At 47.1% G+C, this 23,829-nt stretch overlaps 1 protein-coding gene across 4 annotated transcripts in view; it reads left to right on the plus strand.

Moving 5' to 3' along the window:
• Positions 1-23,829, plus strand: part of COL27A1 (collagen type XXVII alpha 1 chain) — a 264,834-nt gene that overhangs the window by 37,296 nt on the left and 203,709 nt on the right. For all 4 annotated transcript variants that reach the window (XM_080990772.1, XM_080990773.1, XM_080990774.1 and 1 more), the window contains 4 exons: positions 1,471-1,524; positions 5,587-5,640; positions 20,830-20,883; positions 22,279-22,332. In XM_080990772.1, coding sequence (XP_080846898.1) covers positions 1,471-1,524; positions 5,587-5,640; positions 20,830-20,883; positions 22,279-22,332 — 216 coding nt within the window. The remainder of the gene's footprint in view (positions 1-1,470; positions 1,525-5,586; positions 5,641-20,829; positions 20,884-22,278; positions 22,333-23,829) is intronic.

Genomic DNA, 23,829 nt, shown 5'->3' on the forward strand with positions numbered 1-23,829 from the left:
GGTATTTAAATGTAAGGCTGAATGAACGAATGCATAAGTAAATGTTGACTGCACCCAAGGCTTTTTTTCATTGCAACTCCACCAGGGCTGAGGAACCTCAGATTCTGGCACTGTCCAGACTTCTCTGGCCCTCCTTGAGCTTCTTTTTAGCTGGGTGGAATGTGTCATTGAACTCTGATCATGCCTCTTGCTTCCCTCAGTGGAGGATAGCAAGTTTCACAGAGCAAACCAGGCACTAAATCACACAGTTCAAACCTGGAGTTAACTCTTTCTTAGCAAAACATGATCTTCACAGACTTGGCTGAGTTTCTGGCCTAAAGAGCACAGCAGCTCATGCACTGTAGACTCTATCCATAAAACCAGTTGCAGAGACTGCAAGTCCCCACTTCCCCATATACATCTATGTCTCCTCCTCTCCAGGGCTTCTTGTAAGCAATCAGAGACTGTGCCTGCTTGCAGTCTGCTGCTGCTCCACCCATTTCAGCCCTCTCCTGGTTCTGGGAGATGGGAGGAGGGGAGCTTGTTGCTGCAGGAGGGTGAGATACCAATGGCTCTTCATCAGCTTGACCCATCTTTGCCTCATGACCTCCCTCCTCTCACTTACCTGCTTCAGCTTCTGCCTCTGATTCTGGACTGCTCACTGCCACAGCCTCTTCCTTCTTTTGACACCTATCCTGTTACCTCCACCCAGTCTTCTCCCTCATCTTTCTGTGACCACTCATTGTCTTCCTACCACCAATCCCTGGGTTATGAGCATTTTTCCCTTGGGGGTTCCCCAGCTGGTTCCTCCCACCACCCCTCTTTGTCCAACCAATCGGTGTCAGCAATGCTGTGTGAGGGCGTGTGGAAACAAGCCTACCATACAAAGGCAAAATCCACACATGTTTCTCTTTTTGCTTTTGCCTCCGGTCCCACCTACTGCTGCCATGTGGCCCTCAGGCATAGGAGCCAACTCTTAGGGGCTAAGGTCCTTTTGCTCCCCCCCCCAAAAAAATATATTTGAGGGCATTGCCATTCAAACGGGGTGTGTGCGCTGAGTCTTGTGATCAATTATGTGCGGCAGTGCAGTGCTTACCTGCCGCCCCCCCCCCCCCGTATTTTATGGAAGTTGGCACTCCTGCTTTTAGGAGGTTGCTCAGAAGGGAATGCAGTTCTCTGGCTGGAAAAGTCCCTCCATTCCTGCCTTAAGTGAATGTTTAGTTAGTTGGTTTCAGCACATCAGGTTTACTGCACATAACTTAAAGGAATTCAAAGCAATTTGTGAGGAAAGTGGAATACAGAGCTGCATAATCCATTGGAACATACAAATATACTAAAAGTGCTACTCGAAAGTCACTCGAATAAGAATACTCACCCCGCACTCAAGAACTAATGCCAGAAATGGCTGCTAAAAGACAGGCCATGAATATACTAAGTGCCTCAGAAAATAATGAAAGTTGAAATGTATTCTCTTTTTTCTTTTCTTTTCAGGGCCTCCCAGGTCTGCCCGGTTTACCAGGACCGCCTGGCAAGCGAGGCCCACGGGTAAGTAAAGCACAGGGGGAAATGTGGGTGAATTTGCAGTGAGCCCCCCAAGTCAAAAGGCTGCCACATTTTCTAGCTGCAGGACACCTTTTGCTGTACAGCAAGGCTGAGGAACTCATGCACTCAGCGCTCACCTGTGGCTCCTAGAAGCTGTCAACATGTGACAGCGGCCACACCCTGGGAATGGCTTCAGGTGGCCGGCTAAACCAGGTGAGGGTAGCCGATGGGTCTCTAACCCATGGTGAATTATGGACTTCCCATGCATGCGAAGACAGGCTCCGGTGGATTGAGTTGATGAGACCAATAGTGGGTCCAACGGTCAAGAGAGCGGTTTCTGCATGTGCTGTAGAGGGAAGTGAGGGGCAAATGGGACTCATCAGCCTGGGGAGGTAGCCCATATGGGAGAGGGAGGAAAACTCTGATCCTAAACCTGCACTGCCTTGCAGGATATCTTCGGGAGAAGAAAAGCTAAGGAGTAATCATCACAAAAATCCCATGTGGAGTCCCTAAAATGGTTAAATGGCGCCCCATACACCTCCTTCCGGCAACTCCTGCAGCCCCTTGAACCACAATAGCAAGGCCAAGTGGGAGCCTTGTCGTCTGGGCAGCCCAGGACCTCCATACACACTGCCAGGCCCATGGCCCATGGGAGGTCACTTCAGTGCTGCTAACGCAGCCCTTTTACTTCACTCACGGAGGTGCACTTCATTGTCTCTCATGACTGATGGATGATGCCTTGAATGTATGGTGTGAACAAATGTGGGTCCTGTCCTACCTGGAGATGCCATTGGGCATTGAACCTGGAGCCTTTTGCATGTGAGGCGGATGCTGTCATTGACCTAGGGCAGCTTAACTGTGAGAGGGAAGGCTCAAGCTGTGGGTTGACAGGAAGCCGGCTTTGACTATTTCCCAGAGGGTGTGGAGAGTGAAGCCCGCTCCCTTTTGTCAAGTGTCTCTTTCCTGCACACTGGAAGGCTTTTCTTGAGGGGCCAAAGCGGGTGGGGGTGGAGAGGTAGGGAAGGAAAGAAAGTTTTTAAAGAAACGGTTTGTTTGGCTTCCCTTCAAATATGTAGCTCCTACTTCGGCAAACCAAAGGTCAGGGTGGAATCTATAGGTCAAGAGGAGAAAAGCTGCCATTTGTTTCCCCTCTACCCCGCCTCTGCTTCCCACTCGCTCTATCCATCCCCAAAAATTCACAAACATGAGCTGTGCAAACGAGCATCTAGACACTTCTTGACAAAGAATCCAGAATGTGGCAGAGAAGGCAAATTGCACCCACTTAACATTTCTATCTTTTTTCTTTTTCTTTTTTAAAAGAGGACCCCTATTTTTAAAAAGAGGATGGGTGTGTGAAGGGGGTGCTTCTGAGGGGTGGGGGTCGTTTACTTCAGCTACTGGTAGTGCTGCAACCGTTCTCTGGCTGGTGCTTTCTGGGTTTCCCAAAGAAGCGGACTCCCTCCCCCACCTCATGTGAATGGCATTCCATCCAGATTACGAGACCCACTACCTTTGGGAACTCCCCTTCTCCCTCCCCCTGCCCCACTCTTTTTGAGAGAGCACATTGCAGGATTGTTCTCTGGGTTTTGCTGCTGGTCCTCTGGCATAAAATGGCTTCCCAAGGAGGAAACTTTCCATGGAATCTCAGAAACCATGAATGGGAGGTATTTTTCTGCCTTGGCTTGTTCTGCTGATGAGGAGGGTCAATGTGTGTGTGTGTGCGTGCATGCGCATATGTGCGTGATATATACACATACACACTTCAGACCCCTCTGCAACTCACCCCAACCACATCCCCAACTTCTACTTCTTTACACTCTTGTTGCAGATGTTTTTTTGCCCTTGAACTCCGGACAAATTCTGGAAGGTTTCCTTGATAATGCTTCTTGCTTGGCTAGTTGGATGGAGGATGGGGTGGGTGGGCTGTGTGTGTTGTGCAGCAGTATAGTTCACATCCGTTGCTCTGGCCACATTTCCCTCTGGACCCTGCCTGCTATGAGTTTGTGGCCCCCAGAAGATTGCTGAAAAAGTTTCCACACCCATGATTTCTCTTTGTGTGTGTGTGTATATACAGTGTGTGTTTGTGTAACATTCACCTCAAACTAACTTGCCCCTCCCCACCATTATGTAAATGCATAATGGTGCTTAGAATTTCCAGTCTATTCAGGATATCCAGTCTATTCAGGATGTTTTAAACCAGTGAAGGGTGAACTGGTGTGTATTCCGCAGGGGCAGCCAGTGTGATGCCCTCCAGGAACTGTCGGAAGCCATCAGCTCCAATCCATGTAGTCCCTGGTGGATAGAGTTGCTGTCCTAAGATCCGGAGGGCTGCAACTGCCCCACCTGTGCAGCAGGTGCTGTGTGAAGCTTTGATGTAGGGCCCATAGCTTGGATCCTGTTTGACCAGGATGTTACCCATAGATGAGTCTTTGCCATTTAGGTGTCTGTCTGTGCACAAACACTTATTACAGGACCTTTGTGAAGTAATCACTTGAACATCAAAAGCAGCTATGCAAGTACTATTTGAGTCCTTTTTCACAGTCCCCCTTTTCATGTTTGGAATCAACAATTCCCCATGCCCCCAAGCCTCCTTAGCCTTCCACAATTGTGTGAGAAGCAAAAGTTCAGTAGGCAAGTTCCCACACCCACTTTCATTATAGTGTCTGCAGGCAGGGGAAAGTTTCTCCTGCTAGATTTCTGCTTGGTGTGCATCTGCTCAAGGTGCAGGCCTAGTAACAGTGGCGGCGGCCATGGCCTGTGTCAACAGCTGCTGGATCTGTTGCTGCTGCATTTGGTGAACCTCTGAGCTACAGGTGGCAGCTTCTCAGGGAAGTGCCTTCAGGCATTGACTCTGCCCAAAATATGATCTCCCCTGGACAGGAAGGGTGTAAGAGCACTTCCTGTGCTGCTTGAGCCTTTCTTGAGCAACAAAGGCTCAGAGCTCTGGTTTGCCCTTGCATCTGGATGTGATCCTTGGTTCTGGCTTTTTGTTCACCCTACAGCTTTTGGTTCCTTGCTCCTGGATCACCCCAGACTGTTCCCTGTGGCCCAGTTCTGTCAGCCTGTGGCTTGAGCTACCCTGTGGGAGCTCTCCCATTTTTAGCTCTCCCAGGCAACTTTATGGGAGTGGGTGGCCCCACGTGCTAATGGTTGGCAGGGGCAGAAACAAAAGTGGGTGGAGCAACAGAGGTTAATTTTATCATCTGTGCAAGCAAGACGCATTGATCAGAGTTCAAAGAGACGTTCTAGCCATGCCAAAGCACTCAATGAAGGAGCTAAACAGAGCTTGTGAGGCTTGCTTGTTACCTTGGCTCAGAGGTTTTCAATCTTTTGAGTCCACGGCTCCCTTGACAACTGCATTCCTTCTGCGGTACCCCTGTGGGGCTCAGGAGCCTGGTTATGTCACCCCTTGCCTGCAGAACTGGTAGCCTCCCACCCTTTTTTAAACACCCTCCCTTGTGGAGTGTTCCCTCAGCCTCCTCTCCTCTCCCCTTTCCCTGGGAGTCCTCTGAGCAGCTGCTGCCACCTCCCCGGTCTCTGAGCTGCCCACCCTGCCCCAAAGAGAGGTGCCTCCTCACACTGCCCCACAGGGGCCTGCGAAGCACCGCCTGGCCAGCCCCAGAGGCACCATTCACCTGGGGAGCTTGTAGCCAGGGCTGCTGCAACAAACAGCTGCACAAGCCTTTGGGAGGCAGAGACATGAAAGGGCATCAGAGGAGGGAGGGAAGGAAAGAGGAACAGAGGACAGTGTTGCTCACGGCACCCCTGACCATCCTTCAAGGCACCCCAGGGTGCCACGGCCCGCTGGTTGAAAACCACTGCCTTGGCTTATTAAGCCACAAAATGATCTTCTTAATGCTGCCACTGTTTGCAATGTGTTTGTGGTTACACAAGAGCTTTCATAGAGGCCAGGTCCTGAGCAGGCAGCTCTGCAGCATTTGATCCTGAGCCAGAAATGGGTCACTTCCAGGAAAGACACAAGGCAGGACTGTGCCCATGGAGGAATGTTGTGGGTGGGGAAAGGGTGCAGGGCAAGTTTTGATGTTGACTTCCTTGTTTTCTCAGGGTCCTCCTGGCCCCCATGGGAATCCTGGCCGGCCTGGCCCACCTGGCGCTAAGGTAAGGGAAGAGACACGCATGCTTGTGGGCCGCTGGGCATCTGTGAGCCATGGAAGATGATCAGATTTGCTGTAGTCCTGGCTACCAGATACCAGAGACTCACAGCAGGAGAAGTTTATCACCACTTTGCTCAAACTTGTGTGGCCTCAACCTGGCTCCTTTCAGAAAGGCTGAAACCACGTTAGGTGGGCTGCTGGTTCTACCCAGCTCTACAATTGCAGCACCTACGCTAAGGCCAATTATGCCGATAAAAGATCAAGGAAGGTGTTCTAAAAACACCTGGAAGTGTTGCAGAAAAAAATAGAAGCCGTTTCCTTTCCTTGCTTTCTTTCTTCATTTCTTCTCTTCCTAGGTCGGTTGATGTCTTCAACACTCTTAATGTTCTAGAGAGGTGGGGGAAGCTTTCCACTAAACTGGCCTGCTGCCTCTGTCTGATTAAGAATTAGGCAGTAGAGATGTGTTGGCGGGTGACAGCTGTTCTGAATTTAAAAGTGCTGTTATACAGTCTGAAAAAGCGAGGTCGTAAAAAAAAGGAGGGGGGGGAGCTAAAACCCAGTCCACTACCTTGTAGCCTTTTTGTAATTTATGTTCTTGTTGATGACTTCCAGATCATGTTTCTTTGTGTAGGGTCCCCCCCCCCTTTTTAAAAAAAGATTGGTTTTACAAGTCAGAATCGAAAGCTTTCATCTCTGATGCTTCTGGCCCTGCAAACTCCACATGAAATCTCTCAGAAACCCCAGTTTCTCTGAGCAAGTGTTAACCTCCTTGGTATCAGTAAGTCAGTGGGGGCTGGTCTATTAAGGCAAAGGGGTCACTACCCCACCATCCTCAGCCAGCCCCCACCTGCCTGCTTTCTTAGGACCCACCCACACTCTCGTTTGTCCCGCGATTTCCAGTGTTTTGTGTCAATCTGTTATTATGGGTCTGATAGCTTTTTGTGTTTTCTGGCTTGCCACTTTCACAAGGAAAACCCACTGCTTACTGCTGAATCAGAACAAATGCCAGTCTGCAGAAAACCTGAAGAAAAAATTGTCCTGAACTAGTCCTAAAATAGCTCCTGAGCAGGATTTCACTTTCCGAGGAGCTGTGTTGGGGGTGTCCTGCTCACACATCCTCCCACCTGGCTCCTTTTGTTTATGCCGTACGATTGATTTATCTGGTTTTCTGATTCTCTGCCACGGATGGGCAGAGCTGAATGTGGAGACAACATGAAAAGTGGGCTGTTGAAGATAGGAAGAATGAACAGGAAAACAAGGGTCTTCAGGGGTCTTTCCCTAAGTACAATCTGAGGCAAAAACCTCAAGCCTGAATACCCAGTCCTGGATCAAATTAAAAACAGGGCATAGAGGTATGAACTTAAGGGAAAGTGTGTCTGGCACTGTGTTAGCTTCCTCCTCCTTCATCTCAGTGTTGACTATGCAGAACTTGGCAGGAGACATAACAAACATTAGTTGACTCTGCCTGTCATTGGATAGGGCTCCACCTACTGTTGGCCTCCCTGCCTTTCACTCAGGGCCAACTCAAGACATTTTGGCACCTGAGGTGAACCACAAAATGGTGCCCTCCCCTCCCTGCCAGGGAAGAAGGGGTGAATGAAGATTGACATCAGGAACAAGGGGGAAATAAAGATCCACATCAGGATCAGTTGCCCCTCTGGATCCTGTGGCCTGAGGCAATTGCCTCACCTTGCCTGGGGGATGGGCCAGCCCTGCTTCCACCCCACCAGTCCCAGACTTGGCCAGCTGGACCCCTGAACAGGAGCACTCTGCACTGCAACATGTTACTGCAAATCCCACTTGTTTTGCCTCTGCAATAAACAAAACACAGAAGAAGTATGCCCTGATTTAGATAAAGATTTATTGTTGTAGGTTTTTTTAAAAAAAAATATAGCAAACATAATATAAAAGAAAGAGCAGGGGTGAGGAGAAATGAAAAAGGACCCACCCTGTAAACACAAATTCACACACACACACACACGCGCACACACACACACACACAGTTTCTGAATCAGATTGTTTGGAAAAAGCGAAGGGTGTAGATTAATATTTCTCTGTTGGGCGTGGATCAGCAAGTGAGGAGATGTGAGGAGATGTTGCCTGCTCAATTAGCAAGGTGTAGGTTAAAAACAGGACACTTCAGTGCCTAATTGAGAGTGGGTGCTTAATTAGCTCTGACAGCAATTGAGAGGGGTGTGGCTGCTGCGGGTTTGTTCTAAGGATGCAGTTCTCCAGAGCATCTTAGTAGCAGGTGGGCATTTTTTAAAAAATTGTGCCTTCATCCTTACGTGCCTCTTAAGGTTCCTTCCTTTTTTCCTTTTGGGCGGGGTTTGAATTGCACGGTGATTTAGACTTTCTGCAGGGGCTGTGAAGGTGAAGGGCCATAGCCTCCTTTCTGAGAGCTGCTGCCAGTCAGTGCCGACTATGCTGATTTTAGATGGATCAGTGCTCTTCTGACTAAGTATTAGGCAGTTTCCAATATTGTTCCTATGTGGCCACCCAACTGTCACTTGCCAGGTTGTCACTATCTTCAGCTGCTGCCACCATCTTGCCGTTTTTGCGTTTCCGTTTGTTGGTCTTTGGCAACAGTCTCTGGCCTTGTGTCCAGTTAGTGGGGCTTTCTCCTCCCCATTTTTTTTTAAAAAATGTTGTTGTTGTCATTATCAGGCAATCTCTTAATTTGAAAGGAACATCTGTTTGAGGCTAAGATGAGCTTCCTGCCTCATTAGCTGGCTAGGAAGGGGGGAGGCGATGTTTTCTGGATAACCCTCTGGAGCATGGAAGGTGGGGTAGAGGGCTCTCTCCTGTTTCGGAGAGTGAAGTTTATGGCTCTCCAGAGGATGGATGTGCTTGAATGTTTCCTGTAGCTCCAGATTGGTCTGTGTTGCCCGTAATGATATTGGGCAGCTTCATCTGGAAGCATAGCCTTGGCTTCTGGCTTGGAAGTGGGAGCACAAAATGATCTCTCTCTAGCTTCATAGCTCCCCTGTCATAAGGGGCAGGGAAATCAGTCTTGTACTAGGCCAGGAGTGAGCGGATGTGCATTTGTTTTAAGTTTTGTTGGGTTCCTTGTATCCTGCTTTTCAGACAAGGGCAACCAAAACTATCAAGGGGCTAGAGCGACTCCCCTATGAGGAAAGCTTGCAGCATTTGTGACTTTCTAGTTTAGAGAAAAGGGGGAGTAAGAGGTGGTGTGATGGAAGTTTATTATGCATTAGGCATGGAGAAAGTGGATAGAGAAAAGCTTTTCTTCTTCTGTCATGACACTAAAACCTGTGGTCATCCAATGAAACTGAATGTTCAGGGTAGTTAAAAGAAAGCTCTCCTTCATGCAGTGCCTTCTGTATTTTTCGCTCTATAGGACGCACTTTTCCCCCTCCAAAAATTAAGGGGAAATCTGTGTGCGTCCTATGGAGTGAATGCAGGCTCCTTGGCTCCAGCAATAGCAATGCGAAGCCTCCAAAGCGCAGAGGGAGTGCTTCCTCCGTGCTCCTTGGCTTCGCGTTACTTTCGCTGAAGCCTGGAGAGCGAGAGGGGTCAGTGTGCACCGACCCCTCTCGCTCTCCAGGCTTCAGGGATAGCCACCTGAAGCCTTTGGAGCGCAGTGGGAACTCGCACTGTGCTCCAAAGGCTTCGGGTTCCTTTTGCTGAAGCCGGGAGAGCAAGACTCTCCCGGCTTCAGCAGAGAGGGAGAGCTGCGCAGTGCCCCTTCAGCAAAGCAGGAGGAGAAATGGAAGGGGCTCTGTTTCTCCTGCTGCTTCACTGAAGGGGCACTGAGCAGAGAGGGGGAGATTTTTTTTTTCTTGTTCTCCCCCTCTAAAACAAGGTGCGTCCTATAGAGCGAAAAATACGGTAATTAAACAATGGAACTTGCCTCCGTAAGAGACAGTAATGGCCACCAACTTGGATGGCTTGGATTGATAACCCTCTCCTCCATGAATTTGTCTAATCCTCTTTTAATTAGACAAATTCATGGAGGAGAGGGTTATTAATAGCTACTAGCTACAATGGCTATGCTCTGCCTCCACTAGGACTGGGTGTTATCTGTTTTTCAACATCATGATCTATCTCCAGCTAAACATTGCAATTAGTGTTAGAAACTGAGATATTAAGTTGCTAAATGGCACCTTAAACCTAGGTTCTGGGTGCAACAACGGAATGTCTAGGCACGCTTTTTTATAACAAGAATACAAAGCTGAAAATGAATGAGCTGCAGTTACAATATTATGTTCATTTTTCACACGGTCTAGTCCTTCTCCTGCCCACCCCCCTAATATTCTTAAGAGGGTCTCTTCTCCAATCTTCAGAGAGTAACTGGAAGTGGGGAGGCAGAAAAAGGTCCTCCTTTCCTTCCACTCTGCAGTTTTAATCTGAAATCTTAGGTGCACTACTGCAGCCAGAGCTCAGAAACTGCTCGCCTTAATGAAATTCCCTGTCGCAAAATGCGCCTAGAACAATGGGACTTTCGAACACTGATTGCAATATACCAATGCATCACAATGTCTGAAATAAGGATGGTGCTATGTAGCAGCAATGGCTGCCTTCGTGGTTTTTCCTGCATTGTGATTTTTGCATAGCACACACAAACACACACATCAAGATTTGTGATATATAGCTGAGTAAAAAATTATGAAGCTGGTATCACAATATGGACTTCAAACTGATTTTGGATTATATATTGCCCAGTCCGAGCCTCCACAGTGGGAAGCAGCAAAGCTTCTGAATAACAGTGGATGGGAATTGTGTGGGCAGAGTTACTGTTTTGCTCAAGTCCTTCTTGCAGGCCTCTGGGAGGCCACTGTGAGAACAAGAGACTGGGCTAGATGGCCCACTGGCCTGATTCAGCCAGCTGTTCTTCATAGAATCAAAGAACTGGAGCTGGAAAGAACCCTAAGGATCATCTAGTCCAACCCCCTGCAATGCAGGAATATGCAGCCATCCCATATGGGAATTGATCTGCGACTTTGGTATCATCAGCACCATACTCTAACCAACTGAGCTTCATAGGATCATTACCAGGGATGGACGCCTCTGTCAATTTCAATTTCAGTTTCTCATTTTTCCAATCTTAAGCTCAGTTCTCTACATTTCCATACCACTTGTCTCCTGGTTAAAAAGAAATAAAACGCTAAATAGAATTCATCACACCAGAATTTTCAAAATCTAATAATAGCTGCTGGGTTTCTTTGTTAGCAGTTGTCCTGAGTCCTGGAATTATCCTCGCCTTTAAAAAAGGTTCTAAAGATGATCCTCCCAACTACAGTGGTACCTTGGGTTACTGACGCTTCAGGTTACATATGCTTCAGGTTACAGACTCCGCTAACCCAGAAATAGTACCTTGGGTTAAGAACTTTGCTTCAGGATGAGAAAAGAAATCGCGCGGCGGCAGCGGGAGGCCCCATTAGCTAACGTGGTGCTTCAGGTTAAGAACAGTTTCAGGTTAAGAACGGACCTCCAGAACGAATTAAGTACGTAACCAGAGGTACCACTGTATCAGCCGATAGATTGCAATACAGTCATACCTCGGGATAAATACGCTTCAGGTTGAACGCTTTCAGGTTGCGCTCCGTGGAGTCCCGGAAGTAACGGAGCATGTTACTTCCGGGTTTCACCACTTGCGCATGCGCAGACGCTCAAAATGACGTCACGCGCATGTGCGGAAGCGGCGAAACGTGAACTGCGCAGGTGCAGACGCACTGTCGTGTCTTACGTTCTTTTCAGGATGCGAACGGGGCTTCGGAACGGATCCTGTTCGCATCCCAAGGTACCACTGTAATTGGCAAACTTTATGCAAAAGCAGCTTCGTAATAAACTAACTTTGCTTAGAAGAGGAAGTCATTTCAGCTGCTGAACAAGCAGGATTTAGATAGGATAGATCCACCACAGATGGCTGCTTTTGTTCATTTGATTGGCACATATGCAAAATAAAATTCAAACTATGGAGATACTCTCTGGTTTGCTTTTGTGAGATGACTACCTCCAACCCCCGAGGTTTGAGGACATTTCCGTGCCACTCCCTGCTCTTAAATGTAGCTGGCAATTTGCTCCTAGACTTGAGATGAGGATGCCTCAGAAAGGAACTCCAGCTATGATAGCAGCTGCATGCAAAGTGGAATTATCTGCATGACTTCATTTTACCGCTTGGCAAAGCCGGTCAGTCTTCATTCAGAATTTGGGCAGCAATATCTGTACTGAATCAGCAGTGCTCTCTGCAGCCGTTTTCCAAGAATTATTTCCCAACTAACAGATCTCCTCTTGGCCTGGACTGAGGGGTGTGTGTGAATGTTGGGCTATTAAAGCGGGAAGTTGGAGCGTTTGTGGGAATTAGAAGGATGATGCAGTTGATATTGCACCGAAACTAACGGGAATCACTACTCATCCAGCTGGGGTCCCTCCCCCCCACAACTGGGCAAGCACTGGTTGATTTTCTTTTCATTTCATTTTTTAAAAAGAACCCTTTTGTATTTATATAATAGAAATTTTCTTAAGAGAAGGGCCAAAGAATTTGACAACATTTTAGTTCTTCCACGTGGTTAGGAAGCTGAAGATAAAATTTCCACTTTTACAGAGGGGCTGGAGGTCAAATAAAGATGCAAATATACAGCTTTGGCTCTAGCAAGCTAAAAAGAAAGTTCAGTCACACAAATGCTCTGCATTTCCAGGCACAGGAAAACCCAAATTGCTGTTTGCGCTGATCTAGTGGTAAAAATAGGGTTTTCCTGGGGAAAGTATTGGCGGGGGGCGGGGCGGGGGGGGGGCAGTGCTCTGGCACAGACAGGGAAAGACCTATGTCTAGAAAGTGCAGGGCAAAGGGTAAATGTGGAGAAGCCCAGACTCAAAACACCAGACCTGTAAGAATTTCCAAGTGAGATTAACTGATGGAAGTGTTAATTATTTTTCTGCATATGCTGTGATCAATGGCAACAAATATGCAGATATAAAATCTGTGTAATAAGGCCACCTGCTATAACAGAAATGACCAACATATAGAATGCAAGATTGCATATTCTAAAACTGAACAAATCAAAATTATGTCATTGTAAAATATTGAGGTAAAGGTAAAGGGACCCCTGACCGTTAGGTCCAGTCAGGGATGACTCTGGGGTTCTGGCTCTCATCTCGCTTTACTGGCTGAGGGAGCCGGCGTACAGCTTCCGGGTCATGTGGCCAGCATGACTAAGCAGCTTCTTGCAAACAAGAGCAGCGCACAGAAACGCCATTTACCTTCCCGCCGGAGTGGTACCTATTTATCTATTTGCACTTGACGTGCTTTCAAAATGCTAGGTGGGCAGGAGCAGGGACCAAGCAACAGGAGCTCACCCCATTGCAGGGATTTGAACTGCCGACCTTCCAAACGGCAAGCCCTAGGCTCTGTAGTTTAGACCACAGCGCCACCCGCATCCCAATATATTGAGTACATTATATGAAAAACCATGCAACACCCTTCATCTGTGCAGCTTTAGCCTTTACTGTATTTTGGTGACTAGGCACATAGGAAGCTGTTTTATATTGTCTCAGGCCATTGTTCCATCCTAGCATGGTTTTGCCTACCCTGACTGGCAGTGGCTATCCAGGATTCCAGACAGAGGCCTCTTGCAGGCTTGCCTGGAGATACTGCGGACTGAGCCAGGGACGTTTTGCAGGAGCTCTGCCACTGAGCTCCTGCCCTAACACCTAAAAATAAAGTAAGATTCCAGTCCTCATGGTAATGAAAAAAGGGCTAAATTAAATAGGAACATAGGAAGCTGCTTTATACTGAGGCCAGTGATACATCTAGCTCTGTATTGTCTACATGTGTAATATTGTTCTTCTGGGAAGACTAGAGAAGGACAGTTTTCTGTCCCCATTTCCCCCCCACACTCCCAAGCACCTTGATAAGCACTGGTTGAAAACTTAGACTGGAGAGAACTGACAAATGAGCCATTGATCTGTTCCAGGGATGGAGAGCTACAGATCTCCAGATGCAGCCCTCCAGATATCTCTGTCTGGGCTGCAGGACTCTTCCTAGACTAGGGATCAGCAAACTTTTTCAGCAGGGGGCCAGTCCACTGTCCCTCAGACCTTATGGGGGGCTGGACTATATTTTTTTTGGTGGGGGGAATGAACAAATTCCTGTGCCCCACAAATAACCCAGAGATGCATTTTAAATAAAAAGACACATTCTACTCATGTAAAAACATGCTGATTCTTGGACCATCTGTGGGCCGGGTTGAGAAGGCGATTGGGCCGGATCCGGCCTCCGTGCCTTAGTTTGCCTACCCATGTTCTAGACCCAAACCAGAGTATAGGGCAATCTAGCTGGTCGAAGGGCATTCTCAGAAAACTGGCCACATATGGTCTCTCCCCAGAGTATTTATTAAGTTTAGAAAGGGGAAGGGCCAAGAACATAATCAAAGAAAGACTCAGGGACATTGAAACCCAAAATGACTTTAACCAACTTCCGATAACTTATAAACTTCTATACAATTCCCAAAGGCCCCATCTAGCAAACTATCTCAAAGTTCTAGACAACGCTAAACACCGATGGGCATTTTCCAGGGCCCGCTTTAACGCTCTCCCTTCAGCTCTTCTAGAGGGAAGATACAATAAAATACCGATCGAACAAAGATTATGTCCCTGTAACAGCAATGAAATCGAAACCATTGGGCATGTCATCTTATACTGCCCATTATATCGAGACTCAAGAAAAGAGCTGATCGAACCGATTCTGAGGAAAATACCCCGTAGCACAGACGACACCTACATCAGACACCTCTTAGCTGACAAAGAGCCTGAAATTAACAGGTCCGTGGCAAAGTACTGTTACATTGCAACAAGAATAAGACGAGCAATGATGTCTACAAAGGAGTTCAAACTGTAAACATCGAAGGAATGATAATAAACAGTAGCGACTCCTGAATTGAATTTTAAAAACTTAAAACTCGAAACCTGGTCATAAATATAAGCACCAATTCTGTGAATTGGCCATATTTTTACTGTTACTTGTAGCACGATACTACTCTTAATGTCATATTTTATAAATTGCTTCCTGGTCACTGACTGTATTAAAGATATTTGATTTTGATTTGTTCTAGACCCAAACCTTTAGTGGCACTGCTCTGTTTCCCCCTTGAGTGATTTTTCCAGGCTGGAATATGTCCTTGAACTCTGAAGCTGCACCTTCACTTACAGGATGGAAGGTGGAGGGAGAAATGTTTGTGTCTTTTACGACTTTTACACCTCTTGCTCCAACCACTATTTCTGCTGGCTCTGCCCTCCACAGGCAGGCAGCCCTGAAAAGGTTGCCCATGTGGGAATGAGGCTCCCAGACTGAAGAAGGATCCCTTCTCCATGTATATTCACATGAACAGTGGAATGTGGAAACATTCAGCTCAACTGAAAATAAGTTGCCATTTCCATAGTTTTCAGAAGGCAAACTGACTTTAAATTCATGGTCTTGTGCTGTGCGGCTTTGTGCCAGGGCTGGATCCATGCTTTGGATCTAGCAGTGAGCCCCCTACCAGAATGAACCTCTTGCTCCTCTCAGCTGCCACCACCACACATTGAATCATTTGTGCATAGTAAGGGTAAAGGACCCCTGACCATTAGGTCCAGTCGTGACCGACTCTGGGGTTGCGGCGCTCATCTCGCTTTATTGGCCGAGGGAGCCGGCGTACAGCTTCCGAGTCATGTGGCCAGCATGACTAAGCCGCTTCTGGCAAACCAGAGCAGCGCACGGAAACGCCGTTTACCTTCTCACCTATTTATCTACTTGCACTTGGACGTGCTTTCGAACTGCTAGGTTGGCAGGAGCAGGGACCAAGCAACGGGAGCTCACCCCGTTGCGGGGATTCAAACCGCCGACCTTCTGATTGGCAAGCCCAAGGCTCAGTGGTTTGGACCACAGCGCCACCCGCGTCCCTCATTCGTGCATAACACCTACCCAAAGCAGGGATGAGCAAGCAGCTATGCCCAGTTTAAGGAGTATGTCTAAGGCAATCTACAGAGGAAAAGATACATTAGAAAGAGAAAGAGTTCATTCTTCCCTGTTGGAGGCAATGTGTCTCTGAATATGTGTTGCTGGGAACTGCAGGAGAGGAGAGCTACTGTTTATCTTCTTAGCCCCAATAATATTCACGCTGAATTACTGTGATGTTGGGACCCCCGAAGTTCAGGTAATTTTAATCTGTTTTAGTATTTTGACCTTTTGTATTGTTGTGGGTTTGTGGGGCAGGAGAACTGAGACCCTTCTAACCCCTGGATCCAGGCTAGCTTCCTGAAGAGGTGATCAACTGAGCAATGGGCCATTTAGAAAACAATGGAAAGGGGCTCAGTGCAATATGGCAAATGGTTGGGGCCCCCTCCCTCAACAGACAAAGCCAGAGTTTGAAGTAGAATTTTGCAGTGGTGTAACCAAGAAGCAAAGCAGCAAGCTGGAATGCCAGAGACACAGAGCAATGGTTGATTTCTGTTTGAGTCCAAGGCTGCAGCTATGGGAGAAACAAGACCCTTTGGGGGCATTGATGCTGTGAGCTCCTCCCCTGTAGGCTCAGGTTGTGTATATGTTTAAATAAACCATATATCATAAAGACACCACAGTCTCTGCTGTGCCTCATTCATGAAGGACACTTGAACCCTGGGGAAGCACCTGGAACTCCTGGAATCTCACACCTCTTAGAGACTGAGGTGGCGTGCAACAGTATGTTTTAAAGTCCAGTTATAATTTTTTTCTTGATTTTCTTGTTTTATCTTTTTCTTAACTACTTTTTGTTTTATTTTTACAATCAAGCGATGTATGAATTTTATTAAATAAATGTGGCATTGTAGACCGCCAATCTTTTTTTTGAAAGGGCTAGATCCCCCTTCGGGGTTCAGAGGGCCCCCTACGTGATGTCAGGACATTGTGCAACATCATGCATGGGTCCCCTCAACCCTCTGGAGAAGGTGGTGCCTCTGCCCACAGAGCCAGATACCTGGCTCTCAAATCTCCTTTGTACCAATAAATTACTTCTAACTGATGTATGAATTTCTCTTCACTCCCTGATGCTATCAATGGCTGCTAGTCATGATGGCTAAGTGCTACCTCTGCTGTTGGAGACAGTATGTGTCTGAACACCAGCAGCTGGGAATTGCAAGAGGGGAGAGTGCTGTTGTGCTCAGGTTCTGCTTCCAGGATTGCCAGAGTATCTGGTTAGCCTCTGTAACAACAGGATGCTGGACTAGATGGGCCTTTGGCCTAATCCTACAGGACTCTTCTTACGTTCCTATGCTGAGCTGCAGAGAGACATCTTCCAGGAAGTAGAAGCAGGCTGGAGGCAGGGAAGACCTAAAGAGCAATTGGGAGGAGCTTGAAATAACTGTGCAGAAGGGATCACGCTGCTTGGATGGACAGATAGTGCAGGGACTGTAAAATATGATTTACAGCTACAGATGTTTTCAAAGCAAAACTCCAAATAGAGGCATCCAGCCCTTCTGGAGAAATCAAGATGCGGTTTCTGTAACTGTAGCCACTTCATTTTGTAGACCAGAGCCAAAGAAATGGTGGTCATCCCTACTCCCTAGTCATTTCTTTATATGTCTAGTAGAGCCTTCGCTAACCTAGTTCTCTCCAGATGTTTTAGACTACAACTCCCAACATCCCCAGCCAGTACATGAGAGTTGTAATTCCAAAACATCTGTAGGACACCAGCTTGGAGGAGGCTGGTCTAGTGCTTGCTTTGAGCTTCTCCTGCTAGGCAGGATCTGCACAATTTCAGTGCCTTGTGCTTAATCAGGAATAGGGGTGAATGTATCAGACTGTGTCAGTAAGTCTGCTCTTTCCTGTGTTTCTGCATTAATCTGCATTTTTATTTTTCTAAAAAAGATACAAAAACTAATATTTTCAAACCAATTTGTACTCATTTGTTGCAAAGGTAAAGGTAAAGGGACCCCTGACTGTTAGGTCCAGTCGTGACCGACTCTGGGGTTGCGGCTCTCATCTCGCTTTACTGGCCAAGGGAGCCGGCGTACAGCTTCCGGGTCATGTGGCCAGCATGACTAATCCACTTCTGGCGAACCAGAGAAGCGCACGGAAATGCTGTTTACCTTTCCGCCGGAGCGGTACCTATTTATCTACTTGCACTTTGACGTGCTTTTGAACTGCTAGGTTGGCAGGAGCAGGGACCAAGCAACGGGAGCTCACCCCGTCATGGAGATTTGAACAGCCAACCTTCTGATTGGCAAGCCCTAGGCTCTGTGGTTTAACCCACAGCACCATCTGCATCCCCATTTGTTGCAAAGTAGATATTTAAATCACAGTTGGGTGAAGTTACCCCATGAGAAATTGTAGTTCTCTTGTTAATTAATGAACTCCATGATAGAAGGTAGATCAAAACCTCTGTCAGGTTCTGTATTGTCCAACAAGCCCACTAACACGTGGTTGATTAAGGCCTGGAACATGGCTGTGCCCAATTGTAATCCAGATGGCATAACTAAGTACTCAAAGGTCCCATATCTGGTATTAAAAGGCATCTTCCACTCATCTCTTTGTCTTACACGTATTAGGTTGTACGCCCCTCTCAGGTCCAGCTTGGTGAAAATTTTCACCGATCTCAACCTCTCCAGCAGGTCACCAATATGGGGCAAGGGGTACCAGTTGGGAACCATGAGGCTATTGGTTTTTCTATGGTCCACTATGAGCCTTTTCTCCAGGGTGTCCTTTTTGTTCACAAAGAAGACTGCCCTGCCCCGGTGCCTTAGTAGGTTGAATGAACCCCGTTCCAAATTCTTCTGCAAAAACTCCCTCAAATCAGCTAGTTCCGCTTCTGACATGGAATATAGGTGACTGGTGGGTATCTTGGCCCCTGGCACCAGGTTTATTTTGCAATCATAAGATCTGTGTGGTGGTAACCTATCCGCCTCCTCCTCACAGATCACGTCCCTGTAGGCCTTATACTGCAGGGATATAGAACTCTCCTCTCCTGTGAGTTTCCCCCCCTGCCCCTGCCCCCTTAGCTCCTGCCTCTATAGGCACTTTGAGCCCCAGGCAGTATGCTTGGCATTACACCAAAGCAAACATTAAAGAACACTGCCCCCACGGTATAACTGGATTATGCTTCATGAGCCACATCATTCCCAAGGCCAGTGGGTAAGTGGATAACGTGGTGACATGAAACCTCATCGTCTCCTTGTGGCCAGACTGTTCCACCCCCACCGGCTGCATGACATAGGCAACTTCCCCCCTACCAATGGTTGCCCGTCAATAGTTTGTACCTCTAATGGGGCTGCGTGCCTAACTTCTGCTGTTCCATAAGGTCTGAATCTAAAAAGCCCAGAGAAGCCCTGGAATCTACTCAGCCCTGTATTTGTACCTTGCAGCTGCCTGGGAGTTGTAGCATCACTGGTAGAGCTATCCCTGCAACTGCTGATTCCATCTGAGGCCCTTTTGCTGACTTGCCTCCCAGCCCCTGGCCTCCTAAGGGAGCTGGGACCTGCCGTTTTCCGTCGGTGCCTCTTGGGGTTTGGGCCTTCCCTCTACACTGGCCCCCCACAGGGATCCCCCTGCCTTCCTGCTTGGACACTGTCTTGCCAAATGCCCAGATTGACCACACACAAAGTATAAACATCACATGCTGTTTTCGTTGTCAGTTTCTCTGTCTTTGCTTTCCTGCCCCCCAACATGCTTTTTTAATTTTAATGTTGTGCCATTTTTTTAATGGGGACAGCACACCCTTCCTCCCTTTCTCAGAGTGAGGCATTGTGGACTAGGTAGCTCTTGCATGCTCTCTTAAAATTGATTTGCAAAACTTCTTAAAGTAATTTTTAACTGACTTTAAACAATTTCCACCTGCCACAGCAAAGTAGAGGGGATGAAGGCACATTTTGAGGCCACCTTTCTTGGGGGAAGGACCATAGCTCAGTGGTAAGAGTATGTACTTGGACCCTGAAGAGCTGTTGCAAGTCTGTGTAGCCAGTACTCAGCTAGATGGACCAATAGTCTGATTTGGTATAAGGCAAATTGTGCAAAAGGGTTGGAGCCATGCAAAGGGCCACTACAGAAGACTAAGAAGTCCACTATCTCCAAGTGAAAGGCATTGGCAAAAAATAGCACGACTTCTGGGTTGCTTCACCTGACACCAATATGTGCTCTTGCCTAGAAGACTGCAGAATCACAGAATCACAGAACTGTAGGGTTAGAAGGGACCCCAAGGCTGATTAGAGTGTGTCCAGACAAGGTGCGGGCCTCCCGGGTGACATCATCATTTTGTCCCTTGGCATGGGAATATTTCCAGGGGAGCTGAAGGAGGCAGTGGTGCATCCGCTCTTAAAGAAAGCATCATTAGATCCTTTAGATCTAACCAATTACCACCCAGTTTCGAACCTGTCGTACCTGGATGAGGTAACTGAGAGAGCGGCTGCTGAACAGCTTGGTCGGTTTCTGGATGAAACATCGGCCCTGGATCCACCAGGCCTTTGGCCAAGGCACAGCCTGACCCCCCTCCTTTGGTAATTCTTCACAGAACTCTAGCCCAATGGTTGCCACCAATTTGATTTGAACTGATTTTATAATGAATTGATTTTAGTATGCTGTATTATTTTACTGTTGTTAGCTGCTCTGAGCCCGGCTTCGGCTGGGGAGGGCGGGATATAAATAAAATATTATTATTATTATTATTATTATTATTATTATTATTATCAGCATCAGCATCCCCATCAGCATCTAGCCCAACTCCCTGCAGTGCAGGAATCACAGCTAATCATAGCAGAGGTCACCCCTGCCCTGAATTTACAGTACAGAACAAAACTTCTAGGAGGGAGAGGCGAAGGGGTAAGGCAATGAGGAGGACAGCATGGTGCAAACATACTGGCAGGAGTGCTGAATTGGCTCTGCCCATGCATTTGCATTGCAGTACCTTCTTTGCTGTCTCAGCCCACCCTCTTTCAGCCAAGGTGTAGATTTCTTAACTAAGTGGCAACCCCAGTATTTCTCCATCTCTGTTTCTCCATTTTTCTCCTACTTCTTCTCCCTTTGATCTGTTTCACTTGCTTAAGTAGAAGAAACCAAACTAAACAGCATAACAGATATGGGGATGGTATTTGTCCACCTCTGGTCGTGACCTATCAGTTGAAGAATAGCATTCAAGGAAAAGTGTTTTCTTTGCTACAGTCTTGATGAACTGCAGTGCACAAGCAAGAGCCTTGCCAAAGTTGTGCTAAGTTTCATTCTGTGTTTCAGGGCCAAAAAGGGGATCCTGGACTATCTCCCGGAAAAGCATGGAATGGTCAGAAGGTAAAACTGCATTTATAATTTACTAGGTGTAAGTGGCCAGCATTGTTCTGGTGTTCTAAGAAAAACAAAGCATACAGTGGTACCTCGGGTTACATACGCCTCAGGTTACAGACTCCGCTAACCCAGAAATATTACCTCGGGTTAAGAACTTTGCTTCAGGATGAGAACAGAAATCGTGCTCCGGCGGCGCGGCAGCAGCGGGAGGCCCCATTAGCTAAAGTGGTGCTTCAGGTTAAGAACAGTTTCAGGTTAAGAACAGACCTCCGGAACAAATTCAGTACGTAACCAGAGGTATCACTGTACTGAGATTTACAAAATCTCCTCTAGGACTGGTGAGATCTGGAGTCCAGCTAGACCTGGAGGGCAGCAAGTTGGCAGAAGGCTGTGCTATAGACTCAGAAAGGAGAAGTTGCTGGCAACATCAAATAATGGCTGGCTAGTGTGCCAACATTTATGGACCCCCTGCTTAAACAATTACTGTATTTTTCACTCTATAAGACGCACCAGACCACAAGACGCACCTAGTTTTTGGAGGAGGAAAACAAGAAAAAAAATATTCTGAATCCCAGAAGCCAGAACAGCAAGAGGAATCGCTGCGCAGTGAAAGCAGCAATCCCTCCTGCTGTTCTGGCTTCTGGGATAGCTGCGCAGCCTGCATTCGCTCCATAAGATGCACACACATTTCCCCTTACTTTTTAGGAGGGAAAAAGTGAGTCTTATAGAGCAAAAAATACGGTATTTTGGGTTGGGCATGGGGTGGAATTCTCCTGGAAATCTCTTGGCTTAGTTTACAATTACCTCTGCATGCAGAATTCTTCCTTTGCATCCTGCCACCATTATGGTCACATCTGCACCATACATTTATAGTGAAACTTATCCCACTTTAACAGCCATAGCTTCTCCACAGTTCCCCAAAGAATCCTAGGAACTGTAGTGTAGAGAAAGCAATTATGGCTCTGTGCAGAGGTGGATTTAGGGGAGGGTGACTGGTTTCCCTGCACTGGGGGCTGAGCCAAGGGGAGTGTTGCAGGGCTTTGCAACTATAACGTGCATGCGCAGAATGGAAGGTGAAAGGCAGGGGTGCCCTGTGCAAGGCCCTGCAACACTCCTCTTGGCTCGGCCCCCAGTGCAGGGGAAATTTGAAAGACCAGAGTCCATCCCTGCTCTGTGAGGGATCTCCTAGCATTGCCTTACAACCATGAGAACTAGGCACTTAATTTTGTACAAGTCGGATTAGAAAACTTTACATATATAGTGTGGATATGGTCTTCATGTTCACTTTCACAACCATGAGGCCTAGGCATTTACTTTTTTTTTTTTTTAAAGAAAACTAAGATTTGAAGTGTTTTTGAAGGTAAGACAAACAACAACAGCAATTTATACTTCTGGTTACAGGGTGATGTAGGCATACCGGGACTGACAGGGCTTCCTGGATCACCTGGTAGGAAGGTAAGATATTTATATTCCTGATATTGGGCACAGTCGGTGGGCATGTTTTGGTATGAAGTTCCTCTCCACAAAAATGCCAGAAAGAAGCTGGAGGAAAGTGGCCATTCTGTTGTCTACACCGACTTGGTCAGACCACACCTGGAATACTGTGTCCCGTTCTGGGTGCCACAATTTAAGAAGAATATTGACAAGCTGGAATGTGTGCAGAGGAGAGCGAACAAGATGATCAAGCATCTGGAAGCCAAGCCTTATGAGGAACGGTTGAAGGAACTGGCTATGTTTAGCCTGGAAACAAGGAGACTGATGGGAGATATGATAGCCATCTTTCAAATATCTTAAGGGCTGTCATGTAGAGGATGAAGCAAGCTTGTTTTCTCCTGCTCCAGAGGGTAGGATCCAAACCAGTGGCTTCAAATTACAAGAAAGGAGATTCCAACTAAACATCAGGAAGAGCGTTCTGACAGCAAGAGCTGTTTGACAGTGGAACGGATTTCCTTAGAGAGATTGGATGGCCACCTGTCAGGAATGCCTTAGCAGCGACTCCTGTTGCAGGAGGTTGGACTAGATGGCCTTGGGGGTACCTTCCAACTCTACAATTCTATGGATTCTGCCTTTATTCTTTGTTAGCATTTTGGGGTGTTTACGCCCTTGTAGGAGAGGCTGGATTCTTTGTTGTTCTTGCTGTTGGACAATTTATGCTAATCTTTTAAGGATTTCCCCCCCCCCCCATAGGAATAGGAATGTGGGTGTGCAGTCAGAGGATTCACATCCATTAACTCCATGCTTTCCAACATTTCTCCGATGAAAATAGGGACTTCCTATTCCATAATAATAATATTATTAATAATAATAATTTTACTATTTATACCCCCCCAACTGACTGTATTGCCTCAGCCACTCTGGGTGGCTTCCAACATATATAAAAGCATAATAAAACATTAAACATTGATTTCAATGGGTCTGTTCTGAGTAAAACTTGCAATATCTGTAAGGACCAGGGGTGCCAACTTGAATAAAATATTGTGGTGGCCCAGGTAAGCCCTGCTTCGCATAATCAATCACATGATGCAGTGCGCACACACCATTTGAATGGGAATACCCATAAACTTCGTGGGGACCTGGTCTCCTCAAATATTTTATTGTGGGGGCCGAAATCTCCATAGCCCCTAGGAATTGGCTTCTATGGCAAGGGCAAATGTGTATTTGAGAAGTGACAATGGGAGTGTATGCACACACACACACACACACACACACACACACACACAGAGTTAGTACCCCACCCCAGGGGCGTAGGAAAGGGGGGCAGGGGGGCGGGTCGCCCCAGGTGCCATCATGGGGGGGGTGACAAATTATCAAGGAACAATTACTGCCCTACTAGGGTGGTTCATAAAAAACTTTTTTTTGAAAATGCCTGCTCCATAGGTCTTATCTTACTACACTAGGGATTATATAGCTACATATGAAATTTCATGCATATCAGTTAATATCTTGACCCTC

This window comes from Podarcis pityusensis (assembly GCF_964106645.2).
Source record: "Podarcis pityusensis genome assembly, chromosome: Z".
In the NCBI taxonomy this organism is placed as follows: Eukaryota; Metazoa; Chordata; class Lepidosauria; order Squamata; family Lacertidae; genus Podarcis; species Podarcis pityusensis.